This window comes from Mixophyes fleayi, chromosome 3 (assembly GCF_038048845.1).
Source record: "Mixophyes fleayi isolate aMixFle1 chromosome 3, aMixFle1.hap1, whole genome shotgun sequence".
Classification (NCBI taxonomy): Eukaryota; Metazoa; Chordata; class Amphibia; order Anura; family Limnodynastidae; genus Mixophyes; species Mixophyes fleayi.
In genome coordinates this window covers 222,703,159-222,720,878 of record NC_134404.1, presented here as the reverse complement: position 1 = coordinate 222,720,878, position 17,720 = coordinate 222,703,159, and the positions used below count along the sequence as shown (strand labels likewise).

The following is a 17,720-nucleotide window of genomic DNA, read 5'->3' as shown; positions in this document are numbered from 1 at the left end:
AAAACCCTGAACTTTTATGAATCGCACCAATAAATGTACCTGGACTGCGTAGAGGAGTGGGTCACCACAATATCTTAAAAACCCCGAACTTTTATGAATCGCACCAATAAATGTACCTGGACTGCGTAGAGGAGTGGGCACTGGGCACCACAATAAAATATATAAAAAACCTTCAACAGATCTGCATTACACTACACATACGGCTGCTCCTCCATCCTCTCCATCATATACATGTTGGAGTTTTAGCGTGTGACAACCTCTTGTTTTTGATAATGTCAGTGCATTTTGAATATTTTATTTTCAATTTGCCCCACACCACTGAATGTACTTTATCTATGATACGCAATACGCATCTATCTATCTTGACTGCGTAGTGTGGTGGCCCCGGTACACAATTTGGTACCGAGGCCACAATATAATTAAAAAACCCTCCACGTGTCAGAATTCCACCAAACAAGTATCTGGACTGCATAGTGGGGTGGCCCCGGTACCCAATTTGATACCGGGGCCACAATACCTCCTCCAAACATGGTACAGACAATTCGTCATTGAGATCCCAGACAGACAGGGTCAAAGTGTTATTGTTTGACTTTGTAAACCCAAAAAACTGTCCCTGTTGCACATAGTCGTGCAATGAAGACTGACTTTTTCATTTAAAGGCACGATCTTTCAAGTGTAGTGTTTGTAAGTCTAAGTCATATTATACTTTTGGTAAAATTGGTTTATTTTGTTCCTCTTTATGGTAATTAGTAATAGAATTAAAGTATGAAATAGAATTAAAGTATGAAATAGAATTAAAGTATGAAATAGAATTAAAGTATGAAATAGAATTAAAGTATGAAATAGAGTGGTATAGAGTTGTAGTGTGGTATAGATAGAGTGGTCCACACAATATAATAATAAAACCCTCAACTGGTCTGAATTCCACCAAACAAGTATCTGGACTGCGTAGTGTGGTGGCCCCGGTACACAATTTGGTACCGAGGCCACAATATAATTAAAAAATTGGGCATCAACTGTCACCGTTGTTTAATATCTGATACACCTAAATATGGACTGCACAGTGGAGTGGCCCCGGTAGTAAATTTGGTGCCGGGGCCACAATACCTCCTCCAACTTCCAAGTGTAGTGTTTATAAAGACAGACAGCGTCGAAGTGTTATTAGTTGACTTTCTTAACCCTAAAATTGTCCCTGTTGCAAATATTCGTGCAATGGACAGACTTTTTTATTGAAAGACTCAAGCTGTCAAGTGTAGTGTTTATAAAATATAAACAACAATACAGTAGTTTTAGAGCACGTCAATACCTCTTGTTTTAAATTATGACACGGCATTTTACTTTTGGTTTAATTTCTTGTATTTCTTTAAATTTGGTTTTACTTTTTGAACATGGCAAACGACTGTTGATTGGTCATATAATGCAAAAAAAAAAGGTCCAAGATGGAATTGTCCTTGGGCCCTCACACCCACCCTTATGTTGTTTAAATAGGACATGCACACTTTAACAAACCAATCATTTCAGCGACAGGGCCTACCAAACAACTTTGGCTGAAATGATTGGTTTGTTTGGGCCCCCACACCAAAAAAGCTATTCATCTCTCCCTGTACAGACTAAACAGGCTCTACTGAGGCAAGATGTCGTCCTCATCCTCAACCTCTGATTCCTCTCCCCCTACAGTGTGTACTTCCTCCTCATCACACATTATCAATTCGTCCCCGCTGGACTCCACAACCACAGGTCCTTCTGTAGTATCTGGAGGGCAGTGCTGTACTTCATTGAGGAATTGATTATTCATTTTTATAAACATCATTTTTTCAACGTTGTGAGGAAGCAACCTCCTTCGCCGCTCACTGACCAGGTTCCCCGCTGCACTAAAAACTCTTTCCGAGTACACACTGGAGGGGGGACAACTCAGGTAAAATAGAGCCAGTTTGTACAGGGGCTTCCAAACTGCCTTTTTTTCCTGCCAGTAACAATATGGACTGTCTGACATGTCTACTTGGATGGTGTCAGCAAAGTAATCATCCACAATTTTTTCTATTGTGACAGCATCCAATGCAGCGAGAGTAGACATGTCTGCAATGGTTGGCAGGTCCTTCAGTCCGGACCAGATGTTATCAGCATCCCCGCCAGTGCCTCTTTTGGGAAAACTGAGCTTTTTCCTCGCAGCCATAGATGTGGAAGAAAATGAGGGTGGAGCTGTTGGCATGTCACGGTCCTCTTCAGAGGACAATCTCCTGACCAGCAGGTCTTTGCACCGCTGTAGACTTGTGTCCGCCGGAAACAGAGACACAACATACGCTTTAAACCGAGGATCGAGCACGGTGGCCAGAATGTATTCCTCTGACTTTAAAAGAGTGACCACCCTCGGATCCTGGCAAAGCGTACGAAGGGCTACATCCACAAGAGCTACATGCTTGGTGTAATCGCAATGGCTTACCAGCTCCTCCCTCACTTTCTCCAGCTGCTTCTGCAACAGCCTGATCAGGGGAATGACCTGACCCAAGCTGGCAGTGTCGGAACTGACTTCTCGTGTGGCAAGTTCAAATGGCTGCAGAACCTTGCACAACACGGAAATCAGTCTCCACTGCGCTTGACTGAGGCGCATCCCCACTCCTTTGCCTATGTCGTAGGTGGCTGTGTAGGCCTGAATGGCCTTTTGCTGCTCCTCCATCCTCTGCAGCATATAGAGGGTGGAGTTCCAGCGCGTCACAACCTCTTGTTTGAGGTGATGGCAGGGCAGGTTCATGCTTTTTTGATGTGCCTCTAGTCTGCGGTAGGCACTGGCTGAATGCCGAAAGTGTCCAGCAATTTTGCGCGCCACCGCAAGCATCTCCTGCACACCCCTGTCACTCTTGAGGTAATGCTGCACCACCAAATTAATGGTGTGGGCAAAACATGGGACGTGCTGGAAATTGCCCATATTTAATGCCCGCACAATGTTACTGGCATTGTCTGACACCACAAATCCCCATGAGAGTCTAAGTGGGGTAAGCCACTGGGAGATAATTTCCCTCATTTTCTCTAATATGTTGTCAGCGTTGTGCCTCTTATTAAAGCCTGTAATGCACAATGTTGCCTGCCTTTGCATGAGCAGCCATTTTGTAGATGCTGCTACTGATGCAGCTGTTGCTGTTGCTGCGGAAGGGGATGCATCTACCCAGTGGGCTGTCACAGTCATATAGTCCTTCGTTTGCCCAGAACCACTTGTCCACATGTCCGTGGTTAAGTGGACAGTGGGTACAACCGCATTTTTAAGAGCACTGAGGACACTTGATCGTACTTCTCTGTACATTTTTGGTATCGCCTGCCTAGTGAAGTGGAATCTCGAGGGGATTTGGTACCGGGGACACAATACCTCCATCAACCCTCTAAATCCCACTCCACTGATGGCGGACACCGGGCGCACGTCTAACACCAACATTGCAGTTACAGCCGCAGTTATACGCTTTGCAATAGGGTGACTACTATCGTATTTTGTGGTCATGGCAAACGACTGTTGGACGGTCAATTGTTTTGTGAAAGACTTAGCGGTCTTACGACTTCCCCTCTGGGAAGATGACCGACTAACAGCAGCAACAGCAGCAGTGGCAGTAGTAGGCGTACCGCTGCAGGATTCCTCGGATGAATCCCGTATTGAGGAGGACTCAGTCTGGCTGCTGACTTGGGCTGCAGGACTGAATCTGATGGAGATTGTGGAGGAAGTTGACGAGGAGGGTGTTGCTGGTGTGTATCCAACTGGACCACGGGATTTAGGTGTCCCTGTACCGATGAGGGTCCTAGCCCCAGTTCCTGAACTAACCACTGAACTATGAAGGTTATTCAGGTGACGTATAAGGGAGGATGTTCCTAGGTGGGCAAGATCCTTACCCCTGCTTATTTGAGCTTTACATAAGCTACATATGGCCATACATTGGTTGTCTGGATTTGGATAAAAATAACTCCAGACCGAAGAGGTGCATTTTTTGGTCTTCTGACCAGGCATGACGATGGGCTTTTTCATCCCATGGACATCAGCTGTTTCCCCCCCTGGTGCCTCATTTACAATAACCACATCACCATCCTCATCATCAAGTTCCTCCACAGCGCCAGCTACATCATCAATAGCCTCCTCCCGAGCCACCTCTTCCCGTACAGTGATGGGAAGGTCAGGCTTGACAACCACCAACACCCTTGGACTCGCCTTGGGGATTTGTGATAATTTCTCTTTAGAAGGCAGAGTTGTTTGCTGTTTTGTTGCTGACAGCATAACTCTCTTCAATTTTTTTGTAGGGGGGGGGAGGAGGAGGAGGGCTAAGATCCGTGGGTGAAGCTGAACCACTAGTCATGAACACGGGCCAGGGCCTAAGCCGTTCCTTGCCACTCCGTGTCGTAAATGGCATATTGGCAACTTTACGTTTCTCCTCAGATGATTTAAAGTTTCTCTTTTTGCTACTTTTTCTTAACTTGGGCTTTTTGGATTTTACATGCCCGGTACTACGAGATTGGGCATCGGGCTTGGAAGACGACGTTGATGGCATTTCATCGTCTATGTCATGACTAGTGGCAGCAGCTTCAGCATTAGGAGGAAGTGGGTCTTGATCTTTCCCTACTTTATCCTCCAAATTTTTGGTCTCCATTATATGTAGCACAAGATACTGCAGAATGTGTGAACTTGGTAATATTGCAGTACCAATGGACTTATACTGCTGGATTGGTTTTGCAAATTTGGTTATAATTATTATATATTTTTTTTTTTTTAATTTTTTTTTTTTTTTTACTTTTTTTTTATTTTTAAAAAACTTGGGAATAGTGGGGAAATAACTATGCCCTTAGAAGCACAGAGCACAGGACACAGCACCACTGGACTGAACAGGACACGGCACAGGACCCAGCAGCACTACGGAACTCAGCAGGACAGAGCACAGGACACAGCACCACTGGACTGATACTGCAGAATGTGTGAACTTGGTAATATTGCAGTACCAATGGACTTATACTGCTGGATTGGTTTTGCAAATTTGGTTATAATTATTATATATTTTTTTTTTTTTTAAATTTTTTATTTTTTTTTACTTTTTTTTTATTTTTTAAAAACTTGGGAATAATGGGGAAATAACTATGCCCTTAGAAGCACAGAGCACAGGACACAGCACCACTGGACTGAACAGGACACGGCACAGGACCCAGCAGCACTACGGAACTCAGCAGGACAGAGCACAGGACACAGCACCACTGGACTGATACTGCAGAATGTGTAAACTTTGTAATATTGCAGTACCACTGGACTTTTACTGCTGAATGTGTGAACTTGGTAATATTGCAGTACCAATGGGCTTATACTGCAGGATTGGTTGTGCAAATTTTGTGGTAATTAAAAAAAAATAAAGTAGTTTTTGGTATTTTTTTAAAAAACTTTTTTTTATTTTTTTAAACACAGGGGAATATTGGGGAAATAACTATGCCCTTAGAAGCACAGAGCACAGGACACAGCACCACTGGACTGAACAGGACACAGCACAGGACCCAGCAGCACCACTGACCTCAGAAGGACAGAGCACAGCACACAGCACCACTGGACTGATACTGCAGAACACAGCACAGCACAGCACAGCACAGCACTAAACAGCACAGAACTAAACAGCACAGAACTAAACAGCACAGAACTAAACAGCACAGAACTAAACAGCACAGAACTAAACAGCACAGAGGACCACCTAACACACCCTCCCTCTACCCTGATCAATGCCTGAGTGAAGATGGCGGCGACTAGCGGGGAATTTATAGGATCCGAGTATCGCGAGATCCGACAACGGGATTATGAGTCAGAGCCTCAGTTTCACTTTTGAATTTGGCGCCAATACCCGGATCTGTCTCGGATCCGACTCGGATCCGCAACGTTCGGGTGGGCTCGGATTTCATAAATCCGAGTGCGCTCATCCCTAATTTAAATTAGCATGATACTTGCCATAGATACAGGAATTGTTACGTTTTGGAGGTTATTTGCCAAAAGGTAGTATTATTCTTACATGTCCCAGTCACTCAAGACTCCAAATTATGTATTTTGGGTATATTCACCTGAATGTCTCTAGGAGCCTAATGGTTTGAAATAGTTTCCCACCAAAAAGCCATAAATTGTCTCCCTGAATCTCAACTCTCAGGTGTAGCTCAATTAAATCATGCTTGTCACATAAACATTATATAGACACTAAAAGAGCTTGTCAAGATAAATTCTCCAAAATATGGCAACATTCATTACCATGTCCTAAAATGGGTACCGCAAATCTGGAATGATATGGGTATATGATATTTCGATGTGGGTGCCTCAACATTGTCCGTTTATCCTGTCCCAACGTAGTTTGGCGGCTACCCTCCAGTGAGTATGCCTACCCCACTCAATCCCCCTGTGTTAGTCAAATTGTGTATAAACCTATTTGTATCAGTGTGGTATCCTGCATTGACCATTATGTGTATGTTGTTGTTATAAGCGGCATTGATGGCACTTATTTAATAGTATTGTGTTTGTGAGATGTGAAATCATCATTGATAAAAAATAAAATAAATGCCCTCATCTGAATACTCCCTTGTCTGGTTACCAGCAGTTCCACCTCCATCTTACCATCAATCACACAGCTAATGTTTGCTTTTGCAGTAATACATTCAAATTTAAATAGTAAATAGAGTTATGGGCCCCTCAGTTCACAGGATCCCTGTGCAGCGGAATGAACAATTGGATTTTTGTGTGTGTGTGTGTGTGTGGGAGGGAGGGGGCAGTAAAGCATTCCTACTTCCCACTCTGGCCCATCACTTTGTTCTGCTTAATATACAAGGTGGTGTCACATGCACAGTGGGGCCCTTTTGGTCTTACAGTTCCAACACAATGCATCTGCACATGCTCAGTACAGCAGAGTGCCTTCGGAGCGGCCCCTTACTGCCAAGCCCCAGAGCAGCAGCGTGGGCTACCTCATTGGTAGCTGCACCTCTCGGCCCACCCCTTGACCATTTATTACTGGAGTACAGTATTCTAGTAGTGACCTAAACATTCCTCTTCACTTTAATACACCCTCTTTTAAAGGAGTTTTAGTTTTGTTGAAGCCAGAGGTGCGTGACTCCAAATCACCAAGTGCAGTCCAGTACTGTGCTGGGGGCTTGATATTTTGAACCCTTCACTAAAGGAAAAGGGCCCCATAGGACTCTTCTTTGCCAAAGCTAGAAAGGGCATCTTTAGATCCCCGACCTCCAGAGCCAAAAGGTCCCTTATGAGGCAAAGGTCTTCAAGACCACTTCTACTTCAAGACTCGGGTGATCAGCTTTACCCCAAGGTTAGCCGAAGTTTCCCCCAGGGGAACTAGTTCTTCAGCTCCCCCTTCGGATAACCTGAGGAGAGAGCTGTCCAAACTATGTGAGGACAAAAACATACTAGCCCCCAAAAAATGAAGAAAAGTGATTAGTGCTAAGTACTGCGTGTTAATAACTAGGTGCCATAAGACCCCTGCCTTTCGTCGGAAATATAAAAATTGTCCTTGCACCCGTCCAAAAGGCTAGGGCAAAGGAAAAATGGTGTTGCCTGAAAATTACCGGAGCATAGTGCAAAGTGATTTACTCAGGTACCTTTCGCTTCACCATATGCATTTTCGGGCACCAGAGGACCAGATGACAGCCCATCCCCTACAGGGGGTGCCTCTAAGCCCCACTGCATACATTGGCATCTACATCTGATCTTAGCCAAAAGGCCTCATTTAAAGGTGTTCTTTAGATCAAACTAAAAATTAACTGTGTACTTCTTGGCAGTAAAATAGCAGTTCTTAATCCTGCTACTCCTTCCAGGGAACTGAAGTACTGGAGATTCTCTTCACCCCTACAATTTGCTGCTTGGACCCAAGAACAGAAAACTGCGGTGTACACAACAGCGAAGACAAATTCAAATGAAGTTTGTTATTTTGTTGCATGGTGGGGGTGAAGAGAGACCCAAGTGTTTCAACATACTGTAGGGGGCAGTGTGTGTGCTGTTATTCACAATGTACTGCTGACAGTTTGTATACAGTACAGCTTTAGTTTAAGGTGGGGCGCCATGTGAATTTAGCATTTTCCTATGCAATTTAATGGCACACAAACAGTTTAACAAAGGGCTTGTGCTCACAGGCGGTATTAACACTCCAAAATGTATAACAGAGAGGGTGTATTCTACTAACTATAAACACTCAGAAAGTTATGGGTTCACTGAACTTTTGGTGAATGCTCCCTCTGTACACAAGGACAATCCCTGTGAATGCAGAACAGTCCTTTTATACAAGGCAATGCTGCTTTTGATGTTGCCTTGCGTACAAAAACTGCCCCACTTTCACAGCCAGTACCTGAGCTTACAGAGAGTGCAAAAGGTTCAATGGACTTTCGTTTTCTGTGTATTCACAGTGCGCCAAAGATGCTTTACCTGAACATTGTTGCCGCTTGTGTGTACGAGGCTGATAAAATAAATATATATTTTTAATAGATTCACTGTAATGAGAATGAACCTACACAAACCCTCTTCCGTATCTACTCACAATCTTACTGTCTGTGTGCAGAATTGGTCTCTGTATAATGTCTTTTATATAGTAAATGTTTTATGTCTTGTTTCCTTGGCTGGGATTAATGAATGAATAACAAGAAAAAATTATCTGAATATGTGTATTTTTCTCCTGGTTTTTTTTTCATTTTGACCAGACTGCTGAGTTATCACTTTATCAGCACTATGGTAATTATCTCTGACAGTCACACTCTATATTGATTATCTCTGCTGAGACCTGTGTGCATGTTCAGTCACATTCCATATAAACTTCCCCCAGCTGTTTCCTTTCTACCAGTGACCCTTGCTATTCTAATCCCCACCACCATTTGCTTGCACACCCAATGCTTTATTGGTTTCAGATGTGATAATAAAGAAGGGGTAGAGCCAGTGCTTTTTTTGCAAGAAAAAAAGGTGCCGGAACTCACCTTTTTCTGCCCCCTCATTTTTGTGAAGCCCTCTCTGTCTGCACCCCTCGCTTCTCTGTAGCCCTCTCTTTCTGCCCCCCTCATTTTTCTGTAGCCTTCTCTTTCTGCACCCCCTCCCCCGCTTTCTGTAGTCTGTACTTACCTTTTATGCTTCTAATCTCACTTCTCTGCTTGATCGCGGCTCCTCTCACTGGCAACGTCATGACGTCACAACGCTGCCAGAGCCGGAAACAGGACACACACTAAGATGCGGTACTGCACTGTAGCAGCACCGCAGAGAAAAATAAATAAAAAGTTAATTGAACTTTGAAAACCTGAGGAAAAAAGGTGCCGGAACGCCGTTCTGAGCGTTCTATGACCAAAAAAGCACCGGTTAGAACTATCTCAAACACTTTTCTTAATAAGCAGCCATTGGGCCTGATGTGGGGTTAAGAGCAAATCAAAAAAAGGAGCAATTTGCACATGGACAAACCATAGTACAATGCAAGGGGTGCAAATTGATTTTTTTTTGTAGACAAGTAAAATACTGGCTGCTTTTTCATGTAGCACACAAATACTTGATAGCTTTATTTTCACACTGAAATTTAAAGTTGATCTAAGACATGCCCTACCCCAACTATAAATCTGTCCCTACATCTTAAATTTACCTCCCCCTCAATTGCAACATGGTTTTGCCAAGGTGCAAATTTGCTCCATTTTGTTTTCTTTCTTTGTTTTCAGTCCCATTGTTTTGAAATTTGAAGAAAAAAAATCCCAAAACACACAGCTGCTTTTCTAAATGTGTAGTACTGTGTCTATTACTCATAATTCAAATAAATATTTTTTATCTGGGTTGCATAATATGTTGTATAATTTAAACTTTATTTTAGTACCTTTTGTGGGTACTTTTAATTATCCTACTTGTCCTGATAATCTCCACAGCGCTATGTACAGAAATGGCTCTAATATATAAACTGATAGCAAAATAATTGATCCATTGTTATAGGGTGGAGGGGGCTATCTTATCTACATGAATGTAATGAACTTTCTGTACAGAAATAAGCTAGACAACAAGCCTCTGAAACGGTACTTGTAAAACCTTTAGACATAGTATTGTTTTTATTGTTGTTTCCCTTAAATCCACAACATATGCGAGCTCCTTTGTTCACAAAGAACTGGAATATCCTGTTCTGCTGTGTAAAACCTTACTGTCCACGGGCCAATAGGAATGGTGCAGCCTGAAAGGGGAAGGGACCAGCCATTACATCACCGTGTGATCCTGCAGTTGTCCTGCAGAGGGGTCTGGTGGTGACTTCACTGTTCTTTGTCTGTGCTCTCCATTGAACCGATTTCCCTGCAGCAGTTTGATACAGATCGTGTGGAGGAGATGCACAGGGACTGCTGAACGGCTCTTTTTATTTAATAGCTAAGATCTAAATTGTGCAATAAGGACAATTTGATAAGAGGGTCACAAGAAGAGCGAGAAGGCAACAGCTGAATCCAACTTTAGACCAACATGGGTCGTCTGTGTGAAAGGTGCGCTCAGCTGGTTCAGGACTTTGTCAACTTTGTCAAGAGATTGTCCTCCAGGATACTGGATAACATCAAGGAGTGTGCGGCCGTCATACGTGAGGGCTGTTGCTTCAACACCAATGCTTCAAAAGTCAGACAGCTGTATGAGCCTGTTCTGGAGAACCATGAGAAACAAGCTGCTCAGGAATTCCTCAATCATATGGAGACAGGTAAGATGGTGACCCCAGATTGTGCTACATTATACATTAAGCCTTCAGAGACAGCATAACAATAATGGTCTTGTGCACATGCAGCTTTTCTTCAGCACCACATGCAGTGTTTATCTTTAGTTGCAGGAAGGTAATTTAGTATTTACATTTTGGAGGCTCCATAGGAAATGCATCCTGGAAAGCAGAGGGGGATGGGCTCCTATTCTTGTGTTTCTTTTTTTTTTTTCTTGTCCAACACGTGTTTGGTCACCTGTGAGTGCACTTCCTATTGCTCATATAAATAGAAGTTCAAAATAGAAATGGAATATATATATAGAACAGGCAACTTTATTCCACATAGCAAAGTGAAATAGTTTAATTTGTAAATGAACACAATTTGGGAAAACAATGATATATGTATCTTGTGACTATAAGCAAAAACAACCAAATATATACTTTTGTTTATCTAAATAATACATTATACTAAAACAGCTGATGGCATGGTCACCAATGATATATATAGATAGATATGTGTGTGTCTACCATGCTTTCTGTGGTGCTACATAATTGTCTCCATCACACCTATGCTACAGTAAGGGATATATAGTAGTTTCAATTGAATTTACATACTTTTCACTCTTTTAAGCCTTAAATCAATGGCTACAGTATATGAAGGGTAACATTACTAACCGTGGTCACATTACCGATAATTCAATTTTGTTTAATTGATAGCATGTATATCTGTGTGGGAATGTTGCTGTTAATTATGTGCTTGCTCATGTGTATGATGTCTATTTACTTTGATCGAATTGTAGGCATTAGTTGCTCTTTTACTAAAAAAAATAACCTTGTTATTATTTAGAATCTGAAATAAGTTATTAGAATGTCCGGATATCATCTTTAAATATATTTTTTAAAATGTAGCAGTTTTTCAGTTTTTATCTGGAAATAGTTCAACACACATTGTTACAGATTCTTATTTTCAAATTTTAAAGGTACAGTAAAGACTAATTGGATTTACAATGTATTTTACAGTGTTATACATATTAACATATGATGCTGTGGTTCAATTAAAGATGGCTGGCTTGTTATTTAGATGTTCCTGAATTTGAAGCTACCACAGCCATTTTAGCAGAATTTTAGAGGAGCATTTGCCTCTCAGATGTTAAATTCGTTTTGCAGATAAAATACAAAAGTTAAGATTTTTGACATGCCAGATACTAGAGGTGATGCTTTTAAAATGTGTTTTTGTTAAATAAGGTGGACACAAACTTCACAGATCAATGATAATTGGATTGTCCCCCATTGCATCTACATTACATATCCAAAGTCATCTTATAAATTGTTAGGTCACCACATTGAGTATGATCAGTTATTCAATTATATAAATCATTGGTAGGATCCACAGTATTGTGCACTGAAATAAATGATTCATTCCTATAAGGTTTCTGCCATTATCATATAAATGTGTGTACTTATTCCTCATAGCAAAGAGGAAATAAGATAGAAACAGATGACCTTTTTCATGTAATCTTTCTAAAAACCAATACAACAGATACCATTGCTCTGACAATTAAATGTGAAATCAGTATCTGTGTATGTATGTATGTATATATATATATATATATATATATATATATATATATATATATGTGTGTGTGTGTGAGTGTGAAGCCTCTATGTATATAACTTTTAGTTGAGAATATCATTGCTTTATTATAGTGATCGGCAGAATACATTTTCATACAACATATTTAATACATTCAGTGAAATAGGACACTTTTCTATAATTTATGTAGATATTATATCCAAGGTATTGCTCTCCATAATTTCAAGTTTATGAAAATTACAAATACATGTTCAATACAAGTGACAAATTAATTTCATTAAAACTGTATCTGGGTTAAAACCACATTTCACAAATTTGACATTTCAACATAAATAGCAGGTGATATCTATTTCTTTGTTTTTGAAGCAGAAACTTACTGGTAGGTTAATTGGCTTCTGAAATAAATGGACCCTAGTTTGGCATTTGCCGTGCTTGCCCTACCAATTAACTCTTGCAATACCCCAACTATACATCCAACAGTGGGACCCTCATTTACCCTTTTGAGGTCATGGCCCTTCCATCTGACTGCTAGGGGGGCTTTTCAATATTTTAAGAGCAAGTAGGGGTTTATTTTTATATGCATTCCCCGCTGCCACATCTTTCTGTAATATTTCCCAATATTTAGTGATAATAGGCCTGATTCATCCACGGACGTAACCTGAGCGCAGCTTATGTTTCATAAAATGCATGTAACTTCAAATCCAAGTGGAATTTTTGGTTTATGAAAGTTAGTGAGATTAAACATATTGCGCCTGATTCACCTTCGAACGTAAGTCCATTTGCATGGCGTATTTTGCGTAAAATATCTCTGCGCATGAGCCAGAACGGTTTTTACACCAATGAACGGAATTGTATGACTGGCCACGTCTTGCAGAGTGGAACCGGGGTGGGAAGTGGCTGGCGGCCGTAAGCAATGTACAGTAAGGATGTGCCGAGAGCATGCAAACCCAGATGCGCCCAATTCAAATTCAGCGTATCTCTTAAGTATATGATTTGTAGCTGTATCATTTGCACCAGCTACAGGGCAGCTGTAAGTGCCAGCAGATAGTGATGAATACACGTATGGGTGCGACTAGATAGCACAGAACATGTGTTTGCAAGAAAGAGAAACTATAAAAATGCATTTTATTACAGTACGCGTTAAGAACATCCTAATTTATGTTTTAAATATAAACAAATATTTATTTTATTGATTTAGCAAGAGTTGTAAATTTATTTTAGAAAACATTTTTTTGCATGCGTTCTGATGGAACTTTATACTGCACACATGTGTGCAGTTTGTCTACATACAGCAATTAATGTATAGCCAGATCATACTTCTCAGATTCAAATGGAAACGTATCTTGTATTTGAATACGTGCTTAGAGGTTACAAGCGCATTTTTTTTTAAACACAAGTTGCGTTCATATTGTGAAGATGAAGCATGCCCCATGTGTTTAATGTAAACTCTCATATCATAAGTTCAAAAAAAAAAAAAAAATTCATTCAATGGGGGAATTCAGTTGATGTGGTGCACTTACATTGAGCCGTGCACATTGCCGGCAATTACGGTACCAATCTCTGCTTATTTTCCCTTGCACTTCTATGGGGAGTGCAGAAAAATGAGAGTAGATTTCTGTCAAATCTCCACCACAAAGGGCTAGATTTACTAAGCTGCGGGTTTGAAAAAGTGGGGATGTTGCCTATAGCAACCAATCAGATTCTAGCTGTCATTTTGTAGATAGTACTAAATAAATGAAAGCTGAGATCTGATTGGTTGCTATAGGCAACATCCCCACTTTTTCAAACCCGCAGCTTAGTAAATCTAGCCCAAAGTGTCTCACTGACGTTCCAGAAACACTTTGCAACTAATTAAATGCCCCATTGTCTTCATTTTCTGGGGGTTTTTCTCTCAATAATTCTTCTCTAGGTTTCCTTCTAGCTCTGTCTGAAAACTTTTGTACAACCTACTTATCATAGCCACACCCACTTTCAGAAGGCGATTATCATTTTTCAGTTCCAGGACCACCAGGACCTTAGTTCAGGACTACAAATTACCAGAACACTTTCCCATCTTATGTCTTCAAAGTAACAGTACTCTGACCTATAGCTGATTCCTGAAGCATAAAGCTAGTTACCCATTAATGTTAAATATTATTATTTTATTATTGTATTTTAATGCCAGTAAAAGCAGATAAATGGGGATAGAACCTTCCAAATATCTTTTATACATGGTAGCCGCTGGGAGCACCATCTTTTGGATGCTTTCTGTAGTGTTCACTTGCTTTCACTACAAGTGAGTACAAGGTCCAATGCAGTATCCTTTATTTACACCCCATAGAGCAAGTCTAAGTGCTGCAGAAACGGTGTCTCTGGCATTTTCTTTTTGTAGAAATTTTATTTATTACAAGGACCATAAAATAAAAACAAACCTATTACAATACAAAAAGCATCTATTGAAAGGTATAGAATTAAAATAGACAATATGGTAATCAGAGCTTTGAGCTTTAAAACTAGGGGTTTATGATAAAAGGGGAAGCTTAAGCAGAGGAGAAGGGAAGTAGTAAGGAAGGATAAAAGAAGGTGTTCATGTCCAGGGTGAACAGGTAAAAATAGTTATATAATAGTTTAGTAATAGCGAGAATTAATAAAAAGCCAGAGGAGATATATATATATATATATAAAGTGAGAGGCCCAGGGTTCACAAACCTTAGCAAAGGATTTAGTGAACTGATATTTCATGTCATAAACTCCGTTCGGTATACGTACCAAATTCTGTTAATAACTGATCATATGGGTGAAGCTGATGGAGATTTCCATTTTGCCAGGTGGCTGCAGAAACTATGTGATGAATAAGTTTAAATTGATGCTTGGTGATTCCGGGGAGCCAGAGGTAGGAGGTAATATTTAGGAGAGAACAGAGGTTCAACATGGAGAATGCTGTGTATTAAGCTGTTTACAGCTATCTAAGGGCTAGATTTACTAAGCTGCGGGTTTGAAAAAGTGGGGATGTTGCCTATAGCAACCAATCAGATTCTAGCTGTCATTTTGTAGAAAGGTACTAAATAAATGAAAGCTAGAATCTGATTGGTTGCTATAGGCAACATCCCCACTTTTTCAAACCCGCAGCTTAGTAAATCTAGGCCTAAATCTCTTGGAGCTTCGGACAAGACCACCTGACATGGAAAAAATATCTATAGAATCTGACAGGAACGTAGTATTAACAGTACAGAAGTTTATGACGGTTTTTTTCTTTAGAAAAGGGATTGAGCTGGAGGAAATTTGCTCACGGATCTTGGCCCAGTCTTTGCTTTTTAATATCTCTCCACTATCAGATTCCCAAGTCTTAACTCAAGCAAAGATATTCAAAGGTTATTAGAGGATATAATGGTTATATAGTCAAAGACCCCTAAGATCACAAATTGTCTTAATGCCAGTGGGTAACCACCCTTACTGTAGACTAAATTCTATACATTTCAGAGTAATGAAAAACCTCGACTGATTAGATAGTCAGTAATGTAAAAACCATGATTATGATGAAGTAAAAAAAATAGCTTGTGTGAATATATTGTGAGTTGATGTCTGTACACCTGTGAGAGTGAAATTCAACAGGATGTACAGTATAATCTAACATGTTCTACAGTACAGTTTTGGTCCGGTCTCTCGTTCTTCTGCTGGTGTTCAGGGTAAAGCAATGTTTCAACTAAAAGCAACTTTCAAATAATAGAGATCAGTCTATCTATGCTCCACTATCAAGCAAGTCTGTTACCTAATTGGAAACCTGGATTATTAAAACACTGATGGGGAACCTAGGCTTAATGCATCAAGATGCTGTCTGCTGCTCCTCATTGTCAGCATTATACCATACTTACCAAGTTTCTGGGAGAGGGGGCGTCGCGGGGGGCAAAATGACGCGATTGGCCTCGTCCCGCCCTCCAAAATGACGCGATTCTCGGTGAGATTGGGATGCGGGAGAAATGCCAGCTTGCCCGGATTTCGGGAGTCTCCCGGACTTTCCGGGAGAGTTGGCATGTATGCGTTATACTTGGAGTGTGGTGCTTGACTATGATGTCACAATCAATAGCCACATTTCCAGTCCCAGGGGGAGAGAATTCCAATGCAATGCAAAACCAATGATTTTGGTGATCAATTGGGAATAATATTCTGATCAGTTTTTTTCTAGATTACTTAAAGAGCTAACAGTTTGTGCCCTTTGTCCTTTACATTCTTTAATTCCTTGTCAGATTTTATATTATTTTTTTTCCAACATGTGCAGATTTTAAAATGGTTTCGGAATCTATGAATCCCATAAGCTTTCAGAATGTATAATAACATTTCTCAGAATGTATGGGAGTTGGTTCTCCAGTGAGACTAATGTTGAAAGCATCCACTTCTAGGGCTAACTAAGGACAGGTGTGAAAATGACTGGTGTGATCCATCACTGTGACACAGTATGCATGAATGCAGATACTGCATAAGTTTTGTTTTTTTTCTTTTTCTCACTACATTCTGGTTTTATAAATGATACCACCACATACAGTTGGCAAAGATTTACATTCTTATCAGTACATATTTACTTTTTTTAAGGATTAAACGAGTCACCAGTGGGAAAAGAGACCCTGGATGCATTGATGATCTTGGCATTTTCAGACAATGGTAACCTACAACATTCTGCTGCTCTTTACTATTTGCATATGAGCCAGCACAGTAAGTATCCCAATATCCATTAAAACAAATACAATTACCTTTCTTACTGTACTATATACTTATAATGCAAAGATCTTTAATATAATGAACAAAGCAAATAATAAATCTAAAATGGATATATTTCATTACAATTATGATGTACTACGAGTGATCCGATAAGATCAAAAATCTGGAATTTCAATGTTTTCTGACCTGCTTTAAATACGTACTTACAATTGTGTAGCAATTCTTCTTCCCATTCTATAGTTTTGGTCATTAATGCACATTTTATGACTCTACAATAGCAAGCTTTGATCTGACCAATCAACCCTTATGGGGTAAATGTATCAAGCTGAGAGTTTTCCGGCGGGTTTGAAAAGCCAATCAGATTCTAGCTATCATTAAAATGATAGCTAGAATCTGATTGATTGCTATAGGCAACATCTCCACTTTTCAAACCCGCCGGAAAACTCTCAGCTTGATACATTTACCCCTATGTGTCTGTTTTCAGTAAGAAGCCTAACTATATATTGGAATTTGACATTTTAAGGGGAAAGCAATTGCTGGAAGCCATAGTGGCCTCATGCACTGTGATTCTTTTTTTTTTTTTAAGTGAAGGTCCCTACTTCATTTGCCACGTATTCACTAGCCCTTTTTAAAGTTCACAATCTTTCCTATACTGTTTTTCTTACTTTATATTTTTCTACCTTCTATTGCATTATTTTTAAAACTACAACATCCTTTACACCTTTTTATCTATATTTACCCCTCACTACTCCTCTCTCCCACCAATT

At 40.4% G+C, this 17,720-nt stretch overlaps 1 protein-coding gene across 2 annotated transcripts in view; it reads left to right on the top strand.

Moving 5' to 3' along the window:
* The first annotated feature begins 10,216 nt into the window (after window positions 1-10,216).
* Window positions 10,217-17,720, top strand: part of LOC142144389 (uncharacterized) — a 45,117-nt gene continuing 37,613 nt past the window's right edge. The window contains exons 1-2 of one of the 2 annotated variants that reach the window (XM_075203164.1): window positions 10,217-10,673; window positions 16,828-16,947. In XM_075203164.1, the coding sequence (XP_075059265.1) occupies window positions 10,448-10,673; window positions 16,828-16,947 (346 nt within the window). In that variant the 5' untranslated portion in view covers window positions 10,217-10,447. The remainder of the gene's footprint in view (window positions 10,674-16,827; window positions 16,948-17,720) is intronic. The other variant, XM_075203165.1, reaches the window with a different exon arrangement.